This window comes from Oncorhynchus tshawytscha, linkage group LG06 (genome assembly GCF_018296145.1).
Source record: "Oncorhynchus tshawytscha isolate Ot180627B linkage group LG06, Otsh_v2.0, whole genome shotgun sequence".
NCBI classification, from domain to species: Eukaryota; Metazoa; Chordata; class Actinopteri; order Salmoniformes; family Salmonidae; genus Oncorhynchus; species Oncorhynchus tshawytscha.
This window is the reverse complement of record NC_056434.1, coordinates 46021735-46043590: the sequence shown is the minus strand read 5'-3', so window position 1 is coordinate 46043590 and position 21856 is coordinate 46021735. Positions and strand designations below refer to the sequence as shown.

Genomic DNA, 21856 nt, shown 5'->3' with positions numbered 1-21856 from the left:
AAAAGAGATTATTTTTAAATAATAATTTCACACCTTAATTACATTGAGACATGAGACACGTCTCTTTTTTTTGTGGTAATACTTGAACAAACTTCCTAAATTAAACACATTTTTAGCCGAATTCCTCAAATCTGACCTATAGTCACTGTAGAATAACACTGCATAGCACTCATGATATTTAACCCAAGACAAGAGATAACCTTACCACGGTGCCCCGAATATTCGGAAACCCTTGACTGTAACCTCAGAGTCCTGCAGGTAAGTACAGTTTGAGAGGAGGGCCTGAACATCGTCAAAGTCCTCTGGTCTCAGCTTGGAGACGGAGGGAAAGCGATAGTAATCCTGCTTGACCAGCTCAGCCATGAAGTCCTTGTCAAACGTCAGTTCATGGTTCCCTGCAATCACCACCTTGAATTCATACGGTAGACTCCCTGCAGGAAAGACGGAAACAGAAAGAATTGTTGAATATCAAATCAAATGTTTAAATACTCAGAACACAACAGGTGTAGACCTAACCATGAAATGCTTACTTACAAGCCCTAAACCAACAACACATTTTGGCTTTCCTCTGACATCGCCTAGTACATAGGTTCTGGATGGCAGGAAGCTTGGCCCCTGTGATGTTCTGGGCTGTATGCACTCTTCCTCTGTAGCACTTTATGGTCAGATGCTGAGCAGTTTCCATACCAGGCGGTATTGCAACTGGTCAGGATGCTCTCAATGGTGCAGCTATAGAACTTTATGAAGATCTGGGGATCCATGCCAAATCTTTTCAGTGTCCTGAGTGGGAATAAGCTTTGTTGTGCCCTCTTCACGACTGTCTTGTGTGTTTGGACCATGATATTTTTTTGGTGTTGTGGACACCAAGGAACTTGAAACTCTCGACCCGCTCCACTACAGCCCCGTCGATGTGAATGGGGGCGTGTTCAGTCCTCCTTTTCCTGTAGTCCACGATAAGCTCTTTTGTGTTGCTCACGTTGAGGGATGAGGTTGTTGTCCTGGCACCACACTGCCAGGTCTGACGACCTCCCTATAGGCTGTCTCATCATTGTCGGTGATCAGGCCTACCACTTATGTCCTCAGCAAACGCAATGATTGTGTTGGAGTCGTGCTTGGCCAAGCAGTCATTGGTTAACAGGGAGTAAGCACACATCCCTGAGGGGTCCCTGTGTTGAGGATCAGCGTGGCAGACGTGTTGTTGACTATCCTTGCACCTGGGGGTGGCCTGACAGGAAGACCAGGATCCAGTTGCAGAGGGAGGTGTTTAGTCCCAGGGTCCTTAGCTTAGTGATGAGCTTTGTGGGCACTATGGTGTTGAACGCTGAGCTTGGATTGGATGCCACCTTTCTAACAACTCAGTTAGTCAAATATCTGACCTGCTAGAGCTGCCGTGGTGAATTGTACGTGCTGTTATTGTGAAGTGGAAACATCTAGGAGCAACAACGGCTCGGATGCGAAGTGGTAGGCCATACAAACTCGAACGGGACTGCCGAGTGCTGAAGTGCGTAAAAATAGTCTGTCCTCGGTTGCAACATTCACTACCGAGTTCCAACTGCCTCTGGAAGCAATGTCAGCACAAGAACTGTTCGTTGGGAGCTTCATGAAATGGGTTTCCATGGCCGAGCAGCTGTACACAAGCCTAAGATCACCATGTGCAATGCCAAGAGTCAGCTGGAGTGGTGTAAAGCTCACCGCCATTGGACTCTGGAGCAGGGAAAACGTGTTCTCTGGAGTGAGAAATCACCCTTCACCCTCTGGCAGTCCAACGGACAGATCTGGGTTTGGCGGAAACCAGGAGAACGCTACCTGCCCGAATACACACTGCCAACTGTAAAGTTTAGTGAAGGAGCAATATTGGTCTGAGGCTACTTTTCATGGTTCGGGCTAGACCCCTTAGATCCAGTGAAGGGAAATCTTAAAGCTACAGCATACATTGACATTCTAGACAACTATGTGCTTTCAACTTTGTGGCAACATTTTGGAGAAGGCCCTTTCCTGTTTCAGCATGACAATGCCCCTATGCACAAAGCGAGGTCCATACAGAAATGGTTTGTCGAGATCGGAGTGGAAGAACTTGACTAGCCTGCACAGAGCCCTGACGTCAACCCTATCGAACACCTTTGGGATGAATTGGAATGACGACTATGAGCCAGGCCTAATCATCCAACATCAGTGCCCGACCTCAATTATGCTCTTGTGCTGAATGGAAGTAAGTCCCCACAGCAATGTTCCAACATCTAGTGGAAACCCTTCCCAGAAGAGTGGAGGCTGTTATAGAAGCAAAGGGGGGACCAACTCCATATTAATGCCCATGAGTTTGGAATAAGATGTTCAATGAGCAGGTGTCTACATACTTTTGGTCATGCAGTGTATATATATTTACTGAAATAGAAAGTTGTCTAAGGAGAGGTTAAGGGAATGGTCCATGAAAGTAAAATGCCACAAATGAAAAGGTGAAGGCTTCTTGACCTCCTCAGATCACAGTAAACATTTTCCCTCTCTTACCAAAGAGCAATAACTGCAGATGAAGACCTTAGTTACCCAGTCAACAACAGTCTATTAAAGTCAACAAGTGACATGTTAAACATTTCATTTGACCTTTTAACTTTCTTGGAGATAAAGGTCCTTTGTCCCAGTTACTTCATCTATTACCACGCTAAGACAGTTCTGTATAGAGCTCAAACTGAAAGCTCAACTCCATTTTCTCTCGGCTGTAGGCTAAAATGAATTTGAAACTAAGGAGGATGGCAGTGTTTTAATAATGTGTGGCCTTCAGGGAAAATGACTTCTTCCTTTTCGTAGCTTCTTAATCTTAAAATGTTTTATTGCAGTAGTAAATATTAAATAAAGGTCAAAGCAGACATGAGAAGACCACATTAGACTAAACGCTGTTCTTGTAGTAACTTACAGATATTTACATTTGATCAGATTGCACAAAACAGTGATTAGCCTAGATAGAGGTTACATGTTACAGTATGATGAGTGTTACGAAACAGCATTGTGTGTGCATTAAAAAGAGACACTTTACCTAGCCAATCGTTGAACTTCTTGACCTCAGAGGGTAGGCCCAGTTCAGTGAAGTCTCCAGTATGGAGCAGGATGTCCCCATATGGCATCTGGATCCCATCGGTCCTGGAGTGTGTATCCGACACGCAGACGAAACGTGTATGACCGGAGGGCTTAGGGGTGTCATAGGGAATGGGTTCCACCCTGTCATCGAAGAGGGACAGCATAATCAGTTTCTTAGCTTGTATCAAATTATTAAAGCAGCCCTGTGTCAATCCATTTTTTTAAATGCCCATGAAATCCATCAGTTTAAGCCAAAGATTAAACTTTTTTTATTCAAAAAATGGCAGTCTTCCGCATCTACGATGGTAGGTGGCCAGGCTACATTGGTGTTTCTCAGACCATGATACATCTCGAAAAATCAGTTCTCTCACTAAAACGTAGTCTGAATGGTTTGGCCTACAAAGTAATATAAAGAGTTGACTTATATCTCCTAGACATATACAGTTTTGAAGTGTCTGTCCTTCCTTATGATTGAGTTTTTATTGTCTTTTTTTGCCCTTTATGAATGTGTTATACATTGCGTTTCTATGGGCTATATTGTAGTAAAGACCAAAGTCAACATTTTATCCCCCCCCAATAAGTAATATATTTAAATGGGTCCTAAAATTCAAAATCAAATAACTAATTCCATGTGTTAGCTTCGTAGAAACACACCCCCCGAACGGCTTAGACTTTGAAGTGAAGCTAGTGCAGGGCCCTCATCCAGACTGAGGCAGCCAGGCTGTGACTGCGAGGTCATGTGGGATTTGGGGCTGGCAGGGCTAGACAGGTGCCAAACTGTGATGCATGGAATGAAGCTGGCAAATGAGAGATTAGGCTGCCAGCTTCAATGAGTCACCCGAGGCGTTTTAATGCAAACCTCCACAACATCCAGGAGGTTATTCAGAACTCCATACTCCTGCCCTGTCAGATATGAATAAATGGGCGTACCTACGGTGCCTCCGGGAAGTATTCAGACTCCTATACTTCTCCCACATTTTGTTAGTTACAGCCTTATTCTAAAATGAATTAAATAAAACAATTTCCTCAGCAATCTACACACAACACCCCATAATGACAAAGCGAAAACAGGTTTAGAATTTTTTGCAAATGCATTAAATACAGGAAAACAGACATACCTTATTTACATAAGTATTTATACCCTTTGCTATGAGACTCAAAATTGAGCTCAGGTGCATCTGGTTTCCTTTCATCATCCTTGAAATGTTTCTACAAATTGATTGGAGTCCACCTGTGGGGAAATTCAATTGATTGGACATGATGTGGAAAGGCAAACACCTGTCTATATAAAAGGTCCCACAGTTGGCAGTGCATGTCAAAGCAAAAACCAAGCCATGAGGTCGAAGGAATCGTCCGTAGAGCTCCGAGACAGGATTGAGTTGGAGCACAGATCCAGGGAAGGGTATACTCCTCAATGCCATCAGATGAATCCCGGAACATAATAAGTCTCTTCTTATTATTGGTGTCCTTAAGTAGTAGTTTCTTTGCAGCAATTTGACCATGAAGACTCCAATTCACTCAATCTATTCTGAACAGTTGATGTTGAGATGTGAATGTTACTGGAACTCTGAAGCATTTATTTGGGCTGCAATTTCTGAGGCTGGTAAATCTAATGAACTTATCCTCTGGCATCAGAGGTAACTCTGGGTCTTTCTTTCCTGTGGCGGTCCTCATGAGAGCCAGTTTCATCATAGCACTTGACGGTTTTTCAACTGCACTGTTTTTTTAAATGTTCCGTATTGACTGACCTTCATGTCTTAAAGTAATGATGTACTGTCGTTTCTCTTTGCTTATTTGAGCTGTTCTTGCCATAATGTAGACTTGGTCTTTTACTAAATATACTTCTGTAAATCACTCCAACCTATAAACAACATAACTGATTGGCTCAAACGCCTTAAGAAGAAATTCCACACCTGTTAATTGAAATGCATTCCATGTGACTACCCCATGAAGCTGGTTGAGAGAATGCCAAGAGTGTGCAAAGCTGTCAAGGGAAAGGGGGGCTACTTTGAAGAATCTCAAATATATTTTGATTTGATTAACACTTTTTTGGTTACTACATGATTCATGTGTTATTCCGTAGTTTTGATATCTCCACTATTATTCTACAATGTAGAAAACAGTAAAAAAATAAAGCAATATCCTGGGATGAGTAGATGTGTCAAAATGTTTTACTGGTACATCTATGAAGAAGAAAACATAAATTCATGTGAAGAGCTGCATCTGCTCTTCTCCTGTGCGTTTGGTAGCTGAGCGAGCTGGTGATCATTGTAGTTTTCTGCCATCTGTAGCTAGCGTTAGTTTTCATTTCAGACCAATCAGCTTTTTTAAAAGCTAAATATCCCAAGGAGGTGTGCTGTTGCTGGGTGAGATAATACCCACGAGGATGGGCTTACGACTCATTTGTGGCCCAAAAACATGAAGCTAGCTTTGAAGTGGGACCGGTTTGTACAGTTGAAGCAAACAGATTGGAGTAAGGGAACCGCGGGCACGTCTACTGTGTGGGATGCTCATTTCAACCCGGAGGACTTTGAAGGCTATAACAAGTGGAAGGCAGGATTCTGAATGAGACTCAGACTGAACCCAGGTGCTGTGCCGAGCGAGATTGTGAAGCCTGCAAACTCTGTTTCCTACCGACCTACCGGTACATCGCAGGTGACAGCAGTGATGGAGATAAACTGGGTAAGTTCAATGTGGTAATAAATTATATCTATACATAATCTAGCGAAGATTTCTAGATTGTTATATCTAGCTAGCTAACGTTCATTATAAGGTTGCTATCTGTATACTAGTAATGTTACAAGTAAGGCTACACCGCCTGCAATGTTTTTGACAAGCTAACTTTCTCTGCTAGCTAGCAAGCTTATCAAATGGTGAATGTCGACACATTGCTGGGATTGAAACATAGGAGCCAGACAGCCACCTCTCAAACTTTCCCAGAAGATGTTCCATATGCACAAAGCTTATTTCTCTTCAATTTTGTACACAAATATGTTAACATCCCTGTTAGTGAGCATTTCTTCTTTGCCAAGATAATCCATCCACCTTCTATGGGGTGGCATATCAAGAAGCTGATTAAACAGCATGATCATTACAAGTGCACATTGTGCTGGGGACAATAAAAGACCACTTTAAAATGTGCAGTTTTGTCACACAACAAAATGCCTCAAATTGAGGAAGCATGCAATTGGCATGCTGACTTCAGGAATGTCCATCAGAGCTGTTGCGGGACAAATGAATATTCATTTCTCTACTATAAGCCGCCTCCAACGTTATTTTAGAGAATTTGGCAGTGCGTCCAACAGGCGTCACAACCGCAGACCACGAACCACGCCAGTTCAGGACCTCCACATCTGGCTTCTTCACCTGCAGTATAGTCTGAGACCAGCCACACGGACAGCTGATGAAACCGAGTAGTATTTCTGCCTGTCAAAGCCCTTCTGTGGGGAAAAACTCATTCTGATTGGCTGATCCTTTACCCTCCAAGGCCCACCCATGGCTGCACCCCTGCCCAGTCACATGAACTCCATAGCCTAATTTATTTATTTCAATTGACTGATTTCCTTTATGAACTGTAACTCCGTAAACTCTTTGAAATTGTTGCATTTATATCTCTGTTCAGTATTTTTTAGACGTTGGTCCTGCAATTGCATTGCATACCAAAATTGTCCACCAAAAGTTGGCTGGCTAGCTAGGTCAAGTAGCAAGCAAGTTAGTTATTTCACTTTTAGCGGGTTAGGTAACGACCAAACCATCTAGATAATATAACATTATTACAGATACTAGCTATATTATTTAATACTGCCTGTATGCTGTGATAAATGATAGCTTGGCTTTATATAAATACTGAACAAAAATATAAAATGCAACATGTAAACTGTTGGTCCCAATATTTCCATACGTGCAAAAAAGCTTCTCAGATTTTGTGCACAAATTTGTTTACATCCCTGTTAGTGAGCATGTATCCTTTGCCAAGATAATCCATCCACCTGACAGGTGTGGCATATCAAGAAGCTGATTAAACAGCATGATCATTACACAGTTGCACCTTGTGCTGGGGATAATAAAAGGCCAAAATGTGCAGTTTTATCACACAATGCCACAGATTTCTCATGGTGAGGGAGCGTGCAATTTGCATGCTGAATGCCCACCGGATCTGAATTGATTTCAATTGACTGATTCCCTTATATGAATTGTAACTAGGTAAAATCTTTGAAATTGTTGCATTTATATCTCTCTCATTTATATTTTTGTTCAGTGTACATTACGCATTAAGCTGATACAGTGCCTTGAGAAAGTACTCACAACCCTTGACATTTTCCACATTTTGTTGTGTTACAGCCTGAATTGTTTTTAAAAGCACTCACACATCTGAGTCATCTTTGTTGCAGAAGCATGGTAAAAATTGAATAAGATGAGAAAAAAAGATGCGAAAAGCCTTATAAAGAGCAGTGATACTAGCAAGAACAGTGTGCGTTTCTTCTTTTTACAGCCTGAATTTAAATATAGATTTTGTGTCACTGGCCTACACACAATACCCCATATTATCAAAGTGGAATTAAGTTGACATTTTTACAAATTAATTTCAAATGAAAAGCTGAAATGTCTTGAGTCAAGTATTCAACTCCTTTGTTATGGCAACCTTAAATAAACTCAGGAGTCACATGTCACATAAGTTGCATGGACTGTGTGCAATAAGTGTTTAACATGACTTTTGAATGAGTACCTGATCTCTGTACCCCACACATAGCTATCTGTAAGGTCCCTCAGTCGAGCAGTGAATTCACAGATTCAACCACAAAAGACCAGGGAGGTTTTCCAATGCCTCAAAGAAGAATACACCCAGTCACTAAAGAAACAGGAGTCCTTCCTAACTTAGTTGCTGTAGAGGAAGGAAACGGCTCATGGAATTCGTCATGAGGACAATGGCGACTTTAAAACAGTTAAGAGTTCAATGGCTGTGAGAACTGAGGATGGCTCAACAACATTGTAGTTACTCCACAATACTAACCCAAATGACAGCGTGAAAAGATGGAAGCCTGTACAGAAAAACACATTTCCAAAACCTTCATACAGTTTGCAATAAGGCACTAAAATAAAACTGCAAAGAATGTGGCCTGAATACAAAGCGTAATGGTTGGGGCAACTCCAACAACATCACTGAGAACCACTCTTAATATTTTTAAGCATGGTAGAGGCTGCATCATGTTATGGGTATGCTTGTCATCAGCAAGGACCAGGGAGTTTTTAGGGTAAAAATAAACAAAATAGAGCTAAGCACAGGAAAAATCCTACAGGAAAACCTGGTTCAGTCTGCTTTCCAACAGACACTGGGAGATAAATTCACCTTTCAGCAGGACAAAACCTAAAACACAAGGTCATATATACACTGAGGATGCTTACAAGAATACATTGAAATATTCCTGAGTGGCCTAGCTACAGTTGACATAAATCTGCTTGAAAATCTATGGCAAGACTTGAAAACGTCTGTCTAGCTTTGATCAACAACCAACCTGACAGAGCTTGACATTTTTTTCAAAGAATCATGGGCAAATATTGTACAATCCAGGTGTGCAAAGGTCTTAGATTTACCCAGAAAGACTTTAGCAAAGATTGCTAAAACATGTTTTCACTTTGTCATTATGGATGAGGCTTTTCTACACCTTCGTGTGTAGTCTCTGTATCTCCCCAGTCTGAAGTACCAGTCGCATCATCTGCATTGGGACCAACTGGACCGTGTCATAAAGGCACACTGGTGTCATTTCTAATGCCACATACAAGAAGCATTGGTGAGTCATCATCTTATATCTCTGCCCTAGTTACTTTGGATTTGATATTTTGTTGCTTTGTCTTCTCATATGTCACATGTATACTGCTCACCTCAACTCCAGGCAGTTATTGTGAAAAAGCTGTCAATACCAATAATTTATAAATCATAAAACCTGAGAAGATTTAATTTGTGCGCACATACTGAAATATGTCTAGGATGTAAAACAATTCAACACTATGGCACAGTCCTAATTTGTGCAATGCACATTGATTGGATAAGATGAAGAGATGGACCTGGGTTTGGAGTAGGAGAACATCTATGGCAATAGAGAGGACATGGAGGATGAGGAAGGTGACGTGGTCATTGGGTGAGTAGTGGTGTACATATTTTGAATTGTCAACTTTGTTTGCCCTACAGCGTCCATAAAAATGTCTGACATTTTATTCACGCTCAAGGAGTCAGGCTTCAGCCAGTCCGTACAAGGAACATATGTTTGTGTTCCAGTCAACTGATGAAGATTTTCCAAGTCTGTTGGGTTCCAGCATTGTTCCTGTACCCAAGAAAGCAAAAGGTACCTGATCTAAATGACTATCGTCCCGTAGCACTCACTTCTGTCATCATGAAGTGCTTTTAGAGGAGAGTTAAGGATCAGATCACCTCTACCTTACCTGACACCCTAGACCCACTTCAATTTGCATACCGCCCCAATAGAGCCACAGATGACGCAATCGCCATCGCACTGCACACGGCCCTATCCCACCTGGAAAAGAGGAATACCTACATCAGAATGCTGTTCATTGGTGTTGAATGCTGAGCTATAGTACCCTACAAGCTCATCACTAAGCTCGGGGCCCTGGGTCTGAACCCCGCCCTGTGCAACTGGGTCCTGGACTTCCTGACGGGCCGCCCCCAGGTGGTGAAGGTAGGAAACAACACCTCTACTTCGCAGATCCGCAACACAGGGACCCCACAAGGGTGTGTACTCAGCCCTCTCCTGTACTCCCTGTTCACCCATGACTGCGTGGCCATGCATGTCTCCAACTCAATCATCAAGTTTGCAGACGACACAACAGTAGTAGGCCTAATTACCAACAATGACGAGACAGCCTACAGGGAGGAGGTGAGGGCCCTTGCGGAGTGGTGCCAGGGAAATAACCTCTCCCTCAATATCATCAAAATGAAGAAGATGATCGTGGACTTCAGGAAACAGCAGAGGGAGCAAGCCCCTATCCACATTGATGGGACCGAAGTGGAGAAGGTGAAAAGATTCAAGTTCCTCAGCATACACATCACTGACAATCTGAAATGGTCTACCCACACAGAGTGTGGTGAAGGTGGAGCAATAGCGCTTCTTCAAACCTCAGGAGGATGAAGAAATTCGGCTTGTTTCCTAAGACCCTCACAAACGCACAATTGAGAGTATCCTGCTGGGCTGTATCACTGCCTGGTACGGCAACTGCACCGACCGCAACCGCAGGGCTCTCCAGAGGGGGGTGCGGTCTGCCCAATGCATCACCGGGGGCACACTGTCTGCCCTCCAGGACACCGACAGCACCTGATGTCACAGGAAGGCCAAAAGGGTCATTAAGGAGAACAACCATCCGAGCCACGGCCTGTTCACCCAGGCTATCATCCAGAAGGCGAGGTCAGTACAGGTGCATCAAAGCTGGGGCCGAGAGACTGAAAAAGAGCTTCCATCTCAAGGTTATCAGACCGTTAAATATCCGTCACTAGCCGGCTACCACCACGTTACTCAACCCTGCACCCTGCTGTCCGATATACATAGACTCACTGGTCACTTTAATAATGGAACACTTGTCACTTTAATAATGTTTACATACTGCTTTACTCATTTCATATGTATACAGTGGGGCAAAAAAGTATTCAATCAGCCACCAATTGTGCAAGTTATCCCACTTAAAAAGATGAGAGGTTCTGTAATTTCCATCATAGGTACACTTCAACTATGACAGACAAAATGAGGAAAAAAAATCCAGAAAATCACATTGTAGGATTTTTAATGAATTTATTTGCATATTATGGTGGAAAATACAATCGGATTTCTGACCAATTCAATCGGATTTGGGGTGCGGAGAGTCCAGAGACTACATCATCAGTCAGAGTAACAGCTCTTAACGTCACGCAGATCTGCAGGTCGCGCAACCATGTGAGTGAATAGTTCAGCCAGCCTATGATCAGGAGGGTGCCAGCAGGCAATCTGCTCCTTTCTGCTGCCATTTTGGTGTCAGGTTGTATGCCGACCAAAGTCCTCTGAATGCTCGGCATGATGGGAGTGGCCACCATTCACCGCAGCACAGTCTTCTGCCACCAGCAAAACCACCTTGAGCCAGCAGTCCTCAAGGCATGGGATGTCGAGCAGTGGCACCCGTCGAAACTCTCCAGGAAATGGGTGGAGATCTGGTCTTGGCAACAGATGGAAGGAGTGAGTCCCGCCCCCTCCTCTCTCTCTCAACATAGTGTGTAGTCTTGCGTTAAGTGATACGACTTTTGTCTGAATAAGCCTACTTGTCACATTTCTTTTGGCTGTGTTGTCTAACTGTATGTCTATTTTGCGTTCATACAGCCAAATTCCCTTCTGCTAGCTGAAAGAACCAAGTATTTTTTCAACGGGCCGTGTGTGTGTGTGTGTGTATATATATATTTTACACACACAGACAGACACACACAGACACACATATATTAAACTGACTGGGATGTTCTGTCTGTCTGAACTGACTGGGATGAGTCACCACCATCAAGAGACAGGATTGTTTTATCATATTGGTAATATGCTATATCATAATGATTCAAAGCCTAAACGATTGTCAATACTTGAGTAACAGAAATAGAAAATAGTCTTTCTGGAATGACAGATACATTTTTTTAATGACCCATGAAATATATTTTTACAACTTTTAATAAAAAAGGTAAAAAACAGGTTTGAATTGTTTTTATGGTAACTTGAAGCCTGTGTAGGGCATGCTCTCATCATTTGGGAACCTATTTCTTATCCTATTGACACCAAACGCTAGATAGCCCCAATTCCAGCTGATGAACTGCCTGCGGGAAATGTGTCTGAACTTTCTAAAAAGACCGGGAAAGAAATGTGCTACTATTGGTAAGGGGAGTGGTGTAACGTCATTTTGATTTCATTATTGCATTCGACTAGTGAGGGTTCTATTTATAGATTAACTAACTCGTGTTGAGTATGGACTGTCTGCATCACAGACTCCATGGGAATACACCCGTTGCATGAGCACCGACAACAAGTTATTTTTATGTGGTTCAGCCATAGTTACAAAGGAAGTGACATTATAGGGTGTATTCTCAGTAGCAAACTAGCTTGCCATATTACCAATCAACCTTCCCCACAAGTGGAGCCATATCCTGCACTACAAGTTTAGTACCAGCACGCTCTCTGTGCCTTGATTCGTGCTCAAATCCAAACGGGAAAGTGGCCTGCTCTGCCACCACCTCGTCTTCATCAGATTCTCCAAAAAAAGTCTGGCCCAGAGGAAACAGAGTTCCTGCTATGCTCGGAGTCACTGCTTTTGTCTGACATTTCATATCTGGAGGAAGTTTCCTCTGCAGTGATATGCTAGCTGGCAAGGCTAGTTAGCTGGCTAAAATAGCTAGGCTTCTCACATCGGAGGTGCCTCTCTCACTGGCTCTCATTTTGTTTGGTAGCTAACTCAGCCAACAGTCCTTAAAATGATGGGCCCCAGCCGTCAATATGTAAGTCTCCGCTCTCTTTACTTTTTAAAAAATCTGCTGGAGGGTTCTGTTTTCGTTGTGGGTTACTACCTGTGCTTGCTGTTCTTCACTGTGGTAGAGTTAGCTGGCTAGGCTATCTAGCCAGCTAAATATAGCTAATGCTAGTTTGCTGGCTAAGATAACATTAACTGCATATAACATACTTTGATAACTGGTTTGATTCTGGGTGTGTTTTTCAACAACGTTTGTTTACTTTAAATGTAGCTGTAAGCTAGGTATTGATAGCAACTGTCTGACTCATGAAGTAGGCTGGTAGGGCTAACATTAGCAGGCTAGGTGGCTAGTAACCTTGTAAGCTTATTTGTAACAATAGATTCATAATGTATTTGCTTGTCAGTTGGCTGAACATTCCATTTTGGGAAAAAAGGTCAACTGGGCTCCATCATTCATTGAATCAGATGGCTAATTCATCACAAAACTCACTGATATTGCCAACTACTTTAATTACTTTTTCATTGGCAAGATTAGCAAACTTAGGCATGGCATGCCAGAAACCAATGCTGACACTACACATCCAAGTATATCTGACCAAATGATGAAAGACAAGCAAAGGTGAACAAATTATTGTTGTCTATCAACAATGACAAGCCACTTGGGTCTTGACAACCTGGATGGAAAATTACTGCGGATAATAGAGGACGATAATGTCACTCCTATTTTCCATATCTCCAATTTAAGCCTACTAGAAAGTGTGTGCCCTCAGGCCTGGAGAGAAGCTAAAGTCATTCCCCTTTACTGGCTCAAATAGCCGACCAATCAGCCGTTTACCAACCCTTAGTAAACTTCTGAAAATAATGGTGTTTGACCAGATACAATGCTATTTTACCACTTACACAAATGACTGATGATTGGCGGAGATAAATTGATGAAAAAGATTGTGGGGGCTGTTTTGTTAGACTTCAATGCGGCTTTTGACATTATTGATCATAGTCTGCTGCTGGAAAAATGTATGTGTTATGGCTTTACACCCCCTGCTATATTGTGGATAAAGAGTTACTTGTCTAACAGAACACAGAGGATGTTCTTCAATGGATACCTCTCCAACATAATCCAGGTAGAATCAGGAATTCCCCAGGGCAGCTGTTTAGGCCCCTTACTTTTTAAAATCTTTACTAACAACATGCCACTGGCTTTAAGAAAAGCCAGAGTGTCTATTTATGCAGATGACTCAACACTACACGTCAGCTACTACAGCAACTGAAATGACTGCAACACTTGACAAAGAATGGGTGGCAAGGAATAAGTTAGTCCTAAATATTTCCAAAATTAAAAGCATTCTTTTGGGGACAAATCAGTCACTAAATCCTAAACCTCAACTAAATCTTGTGGAAATTGAGCAAGTTGAGGTGACTAAACTGCATGGAGTAAACCTGGATTGTAAACTGTCAAGGTCAAAACATATTGATACAAGAGTAGCTAAGATGGGGAGAAGTCTGTCCATAATAAAGCACTGCTCTGCCTTAACAACACTATCAACAAGGCAGGTCCTGCAGGCCCTGGTTTTGTCACACCTAGACTACTGTTCAGTAGTGTGGTCAGGTGCCACAAAGATGGACTTAGAAAAATTACAATTGGCTCAGAACAGTGCAGTACAGCTGGCCCTTAAATGTACATGGAGAGCTGACATGAATTATATGCATGTCAATCTCTCATGGCTCAAAGTGGAAGAGAGATTGACTTCGTCACTACTTTTTTGTAAGAGGTGTTGTCATGCTGAATGTACCGAGCTGTCTGTTTAAACTCGGGGTGGCAAGGTAGCCTAGTGGTTAGAGCGTTGGACTAGTAACCGGAAGGTTGCAAGTTCAAATCCCCGAGCTGACAAGATACAAATCTGACGTTCTGCCCCTAGGCTGTCATTGAAAATATATATATATATACATACACACTGCTCAAAAAAATGAAGGGAACACTTAAACAACACAATGTAACTCCAAATCAATCACAATTCTGTGAAATCAAACTGTCCACTTAGGAAGCAACACTGATTGACAATAAATTTCACATGCTGTTGTGCAAATGGAATAGACAACAGGTGGAAATTATAGGCAATTAGCAAGACACCCCCAACAAAGGGGTGGTTCTGCAGGTGGTGACCACAGACCACTTCTCAGTTCTATGCTTCCTGGCTGATGTTTTGGTCACTTTTGAATGCTGGCGGTGCTTTTACTCTAGTGGTAGCATGAGACGGAGTCTACAACCCACACAAGTGGCTCAGGTAGTGCAGCTCATCCAGGATGGCACATCAATGCGAGCTGTGGCAAGGTTTGCTGTGTCTGTCAGCGTAGTGTCCAGAGCATGGAGGAGCTACCAGGAGACAGGCCAGTACATCAGGAGACGTGGAGGAGGCCGTAGGAGTGCAACAACCCAGCAGCAGGACCGCTACCTCCGCCTTTGTGCAAGGAGGAGCAGGAGGAGCACTGCCAGAGCCCTGCAAAATGACCTCCAGCAGGCCACAAATGTGCATGTGTCTGCTCAAACGGTCAGAAACAGACTCCATGAGGGTGGTATGAGGGCCCGACGTCCACAGGTGGGGGTTGTGCTTACAGCCCAACACCGTGCAGGACGTTTGGCATTTGCCAGAGAACACCAAGATTGGCAAATTTGCCACTGGCGCCCTGTGCTCTTCACAGATAAAAGCAGGTTCACACTGAGCACATGTGACAGACATGACAGAGTCTGGAGACGCCGTGGAGAACGTTCTGCTGCCTGCAACATCCTCCAGCATGACCGGTTTGGCGGTGGGTCAGTCATGGTGTGGGGTGGCATTTCTTTGGGGGGCCGCACAGCCCTCCATGTGCTCGCCAGAGGTAGCCTGACTGCCATTAGGTACCGAAATGAGATCCTCAGACCCCTTGTTAGACCATATGCTGGTGCGGTTGGCCCTGGGTTCCTCCTAATGCAAGACAATGCTAGACCTCATGTGGCTGGAGTGTGTCAGCAGTTCCTGCAAGAGGAAGGCATTGATGCTATGGACTGGCCCGCCCGTTCCCCAGACCTGAATCCAATTGAGCACATCTGGGACATCATGTCTCTCTCCATCCATCCACTGTAGCACCACAGACTGTCCAGGAGTTGGCGAATGCTTTAGTCCAGGTCTAGGAGGAGATCATCAGCCACCTCATCAGGAGCATGCCCAGGCGTTGTAGGGAGGTCATACAGGCACGTGGAGGCCACGCACACTACTGAGCCTCATTTTGACTTGTTTTAAGGACATTACATCAAAGTTGGAACAGCCTGTAGTGTGGTTTTCCACTTTAATTTTGAGTGTGACTCCAAATCCAGACCTCCATGGGTTGATAAATTTGATTTCCATTGATAATTTTTGTGTGATTTTGTTGTCAGCACATTCAACTATGTAAAGAAAAAAGTATTTAATAAGAATATTTCATTCATTCAGATCTAGGATGTGTTATTTTAGTGTTCCCTTTATTCTTTTGAGCAGTGTATATGTTTTAATGTTTTTCGGCCATGTGTAATATGAGGTAGGCTATGTATTGTATAACGGCACAATCATTATTTTAATTCAGTTTTTCGTTGGGGGGGGGGCTTGGGCTCATATTTAGGCCTAGGCTTTTGCATAAGCTCTAATATGCATGTTTTTAATTTGAATTAATCATTACCTTAGAAAGCGCTGTCCATTTCGTCATGTTAGGCTTTGAAACAACATCCACAATGACCATGTTTTCCACTCAGTTTTAACCTGTTGTTGAACTTCTTCTTCAAATTGATCAATTACAGTTAAGTGAGCTATAAAAGCATGATACTCTTCTGATAAGTGTTTGATGTGATTTTTTGATTGCATTTGCATTTAAAGTCAGAGTGGTTAGAGGGACAATAGAGCCCTGAGTACCAGGCCATTAGACACCTGATGATCGTTAGTAAGTTTGGTACTACTAATGCATGTCCAGAGTGCATAACAAGAGATTACTGTGACTCAAGGTCAGGTAGAATTTTACTGCGGTCATGACTGCCGGTGTGGCGGTAATAAGGTCACGGCAACAGCCCTCCTCATAGCGAGTCAAATTAGAAAGAAAGTCGACTTTTCCTCGAGTCTATGCGGAGCAATGTTGGTAAAATGAGCTGATAAATTGTCCGAATAGGTTGTACTAAAGAGGTTTCATTGGGCTGTAGGCTAGGATTTACCTGCTACCTATTTGAAAACAATAGCCCACTTGTGTTTAGTTCGAGCAGGCATATCAGCCTTAGGCAGGCTACAACTGGAAAACCCGAGGAACTCTGATTTCAAGAGAGAAGCCATGTTATACGGAAAAGAACGAGACTAGCCAACATTTTTAGAAACTGCTCGGCTTTATTATCTACAACTCTCCTCATGCTAGCATAACAAAATGTTTAGTCCCGTAGGACATTTAAGGTGAGTCAAATGGAACACACAACAATAATTCCCAAGGGGCTACATAGCAAATATAAAACAAATACAACGATGTATTATGGATTTCCATGACAATTCATTTGGCATATGCTACGTAGCGTTTGAACTGACACTTGCTACTCTTGCGTGTAAATGTCCCGCCGTTGACGGACGGTCTCTCCATGTGATTTCGGCTTTTAGCTTCTCACAGTCCTGTGCTGAAACGCTCCATCCGATTGAATTACTGTAGCAGTGGCAGATAGCTTCAATAAAACAATCCAACAAAGTCCACCTTGTGGTTCTACTGAGACATCTGTTCAGGGTCTAAGACAAACAGACAGAGAGAGCCGTTGTGATTTTATGGCTACTATTAACAAAAATAAAGTTATCAGTGGACTAAGTGAAAAACACTGGTTAACGGAAGTCCAGACTTCGATAAAAGAGGACATCTGCCGTACGCCTTTGTTTTCTCTCTGCTGGTAAAGTGTTTTGTGTGGGTGTCACTGCCAGGCAGTGAGTCCCAGGGAGACAGCCAGAAGCACCTGCCTCCCCCTCTGACCACCCCGGGCCAACCCACCTCCATCCACAGCAACACTCATTACATCCTAATGATTCAGAAGTCAATAGGCAAGTTACTTACAATTGAACTGTGACCCAGAGGTCAAAGGAACATTGTTAAATAGCTTATAAACCCACCGCACCTCTGACCTCCGTTAAGTTGATAACATGAAAAGGTGACCTCCGCCACTCTAGATTATTTGGCAGGGCTGATCACTCACAAACCAATCCAATGAAATAAAATCATCCTCCATCTACTCTTCTGTATGAATCACAAGCTAATATCTGGTGAGAATAGAATAGAGGCACCACCAGCTGGGGGTTGGTGGTAGAGGCAGTGAGGACAGATGTCTATATATTCACTTTCTTTAGTTCAAACCCCATCAATCAATACTCTGTGCACTGTAAAGGCCCTTCAGATGAAAGAGAGATAGATATAACGCAGTCTGTGGATAGATAGACACTCACATGTGGACATGGGGTGGTTGGAAGCGGCTCTCGTTGATGTTGTAGTGGGTAAAGGCCTGTGTGGGGTTGGAGCTGTACTCGTCCACAGTGATGGTCACCTTGCCCTGAGAGGGGGGGGTTCTGTGAGCCATGGCTCCACTGCTAGGGACATGGGCAGTTAGTTTACCAGGATCCAGGACCATCCTAGGAAGCAGGCATCATTCAGAATGGCCCCGCTCAGCTCACCAACTCAGACCCACCGGGCCCTCTGGATAATCTGTACCACCGCAAACAGAAAGAGAGGAGGAAATCTTAATGTACAATAATTGTGCCGTATCATCAATAAATGACAGCATTAACTGAGCCTTAATTCAAATAAACTAAATGACAGCATTAACTGAGTACTGTACAAAAAAACTCAGCAAGAAAACATTCAGAATACATAGTTACAATAATAACTCAACCACTAATATCAGAAAAGAAGCCATACATGTCTTGTTAATTTCTGCTGCTAGATTTGACCTACAGTAGATAGGATAAAACAAATAAGCTCAGACATTAAAACCTAACAATGATGTAGTAGAAAATATTTTGACCAAATGTAATAGTGACTCAGTAAATTGATACGATGTAACCAAGTCAATTATATAGTTGCAGTAGTAGGCCTATTGGCTAGATGACACAAGTGAACTTTGACCAAACCACTTTAAAACGGTCAAGACAATAAAAAGTGAACACAAAAACATATCTAGGGGGCGGCAGGGTAGCCTAGTGGTTAGAGCGTTGGACTAGTAACTGGAAGGCTGCAAATTCAAACCCCCAAGCTGACGAGGTACTAATCTGTCATTCTGCCCCTAAACAGGCAGTTAACTCACTGTTCCTAGGCCGTCATTGAAAATAAGAATTTGTTCTTAACTGACTTGCCTGGTAAAATAAAAAAAACTACCCAGACGATTTTAACATGAGCAAATTAACAGAGATGCAGACAAGACTACATTTTCCACCACTCAACTTCAACAAGCTGATTGTCTTACAAACTAAATTGTAAGAGGATGTTTTACGAAAAATCGGTTCGCTCTTTTGTTTCACACTGCAACATTTTGAAGAGGGAATTTAAAAAAAACTACGCACCATTTCTACCAATCAGCCTAAAAAGAGAAATATGGAAAGAGACCAAATTGGACCTTTGACACCAGAGATTACACGATTGTGTTGTTCCTAATTTATTGTATCCTGCATTACAGAGAATAAAATACAAACATAAACCAAGTTATTGCATCTAAAAAAAAAAATTGTACGAATAGCAACATCTATAGCCTCTGCAGAAACCTCTGTATCCATATGGCTCGTAAATGACAAGCCACCTCTAACCCACCGCTTTGTGCCTTCCTCGTTATTTTTTCCCCAACGATTTTCTTGCCAAACGGGTGGCGAGTTCCTTTCCTTCGGCCGATAACTGCTCCGGGTTAAACCGATCTGTTTTCAAAAACGCGGTCCCATAGGTAACGCAGAGAATTCACCTCTTGAGAGGTGGAGGTCGTGGCAAGCAGGGCAGAACCTTCGACCCTGAGAGACCCTCGGCTGGCTATTGAGGAAATGCGACAGACAGGCAACGAGCGAGTAAGGAGCCTCGATGTGAAAAAAGAAGGAGGGGGGGGACCGAGAGTGCAGTGCAGTGCGAGAGGACTGCCACCGGGGTCAGAGAGCAGTACAGAAGCACAGGGAGACGCGGAGGGGACTGCACTGGGACCACTGTTTGTAGAATTTGAAATAGGATTTCAAGCAAACTATTATTATAATTTTTTACTATTTATATTTTTGGATAGCCTACAATTGGGCTCACATAGCCATTGTTGCATATTAAAACGTATTATACATAATATATAAAGAAAGACAAATACACCAAATTAAATACACATTTGTACTGTAAAATGTAAGGTCCTAGCAGTGTATATTAAAACAATGACATACTACCTGGACTACTTGCATTGACCCCCCCCCTTTTTTTTATGCTACTGCGAGTCGATGTTTATTATCTATGCATAGTCACTTTACCGTGCATTCGGGAAGTATTCAGACCATTCACTTTTTCCACATTTTGTTACGTTACAGCCTTATTGTAAAATGGATTAAATAAAACATCATCAATCTACACACAATTCCTCATAATGACAATTTTTTTTAGACATAAATACTGAAATACCTTATTTACATAAGCATTCAGATCCTTTGCTATGAGACTCGAAATTGAGCTCAGGTGCATCCTGTTTCCATTGATCATCCTTGAGATGTTTCTACAACTTCATTGGAGTCCACCTGTGGAGAATTAAATTGATTGCATATGATTTGGAACGGCACACACCTGTCTTTATAAGGTCCCACAGTTGGTAATGCATGTCAGATCACAAATCAAGCCATGAGGTCGACGGCGTTCTCTGTAAAGCTCTGAGACAGGATTATGTCGAAGCACAGATCTGGGGAAGGGTACCAAAAAAGGTCTGCTGCATTGAAGGTCCCCAAGAACACAGTGGCCACCATCGATCCTAAATGGAAGACGTTTGGATCCACCAAAACTCTAACCTAGAGCTGGCCGCCAGGCCAAACTGAGCATATGGGGGAAAATGGTCAGTGAGGTGACCAAGAACCCGATGCTCACTCTGACAGAGTTCCAGAGTTCCTCTGTTGAGATGGGAGAACCTTCCAGAAGGACAACCATCTCTGCAGCACCCCACCAATCAGGCCTTTATGGTAGAGTGGCCAGACGGAAACCACTCCTCAGTAAAAGGCACATGACAGCCCGCTTGGAGTTTGCCAAAAGACTCTCAGATCATGAGAAACAAGATTCTCTGGTCTGATGAAACCAAGATTTAACTCAGTTGCTGAGAGCTTGAGAGGATCTGCAGAGAAGAATGGGAGAAACTCCCCAAATACAGGTGTGCCAAGCTTGTAGAGTCATATCCAAAAACAAAGTACTGAGTAAAGGGTCTGAATACTTATGTAAATGTAATATTTCAGTTTTAAAAAATTAAATACATTTAGCTTTGACATTATGGGGTATTGTGTGAAGATTGATGAGGAAAAAAATAATATTTGATCAATGTTATAATAAGGCTTAAATGTAACAAAATGTGGAAAGAGTGAAGGGTTCTGACTGATGTACATATTGCCTTGACTAACCTGTACCCCACACATTGATTTGGCACCAGTACCCCCTTTATATATAGCCTCGTTATTTTATTGTAACTTTTTATTTTATTTTTTACTTTAGTTGATTTTTTTCCCTTTACTGCATTGTTTAAGGGCTTGTAAGTAAGCACTTCAAGGTAAGATCTACACCAGTTGTATTCGGCGCATGTGACAAATAAAATTTGATTTGCACACTTGGAAATTATTAGAGATACTATTATGTCCCGCTACTGCATTTTGCTTTCCTAATGCGTGCAATCAGTACCAGCAAAGGTGTGAAGGAAAAAGTAACTACTCGTCATGTATTCGATAATAAAAAATTAAAACATTTAATTCACCTTTATTTAACGAGGTAGGCTAGTTGAGAACAAGTTCTCAGTTACAACTGCGACCAGGCCAAGATAAAGCCAAGCAGTGCGACACAAACAACAACACAGAGTTACACATGGAATAAACAAACATACAGTCAATAATACAATAGAAAAAGTCTATATACAGTGTGTGCAAATGAGGTAGGATAAGGGAGGTAAAGGCAATAAATAGGCCATAGTGGCAAAGTAATTACAATATAGCAATTAAACACTGGAGTGATAGATGTGCAAGTAGAGATACTGGGGTGCAACGGAGAAAAATAAATACAATTTTAAAAAGTATGGGGATGAGGTAGTTGGATGGGCTATTTA

General features: G+C 42.6%; 1 protein-coding gene across 1 annotated transcript in view; it reads right to left on the bottom strand.

Moving 5' to 3' along the window:
* Positions 1-19713, bottom strand: part of LOC112252615 (metallophosphoesterase MPPED2) — a 38646-nt gene extending 18933 nt beyond the window's left edge. Inside the window, exons 1-4 of the mRNA XM_024424033.2 lie at positions 19363-19713; positions 18009-18264; positions 3029-3210; positions 206-431 (exon numbers count right to left, since the gene is read on the bottom strand). Coding sequence (XP_024279801.1) covers positions 206-431; positions 3029-3210; positions 18009-18190 — 590 coding nt within the window. The 5' untranslated portion in view covers positions 18191-18264; positions 19363-19713. The remainder of the gene's footprint in view (positions 1-205; positions 432-3028; positions 3211-18008; positions 18265-19362) is intronic.
* Between the last annotated feature and the right edge of the window lie 2143 nt (positions 19714-21856).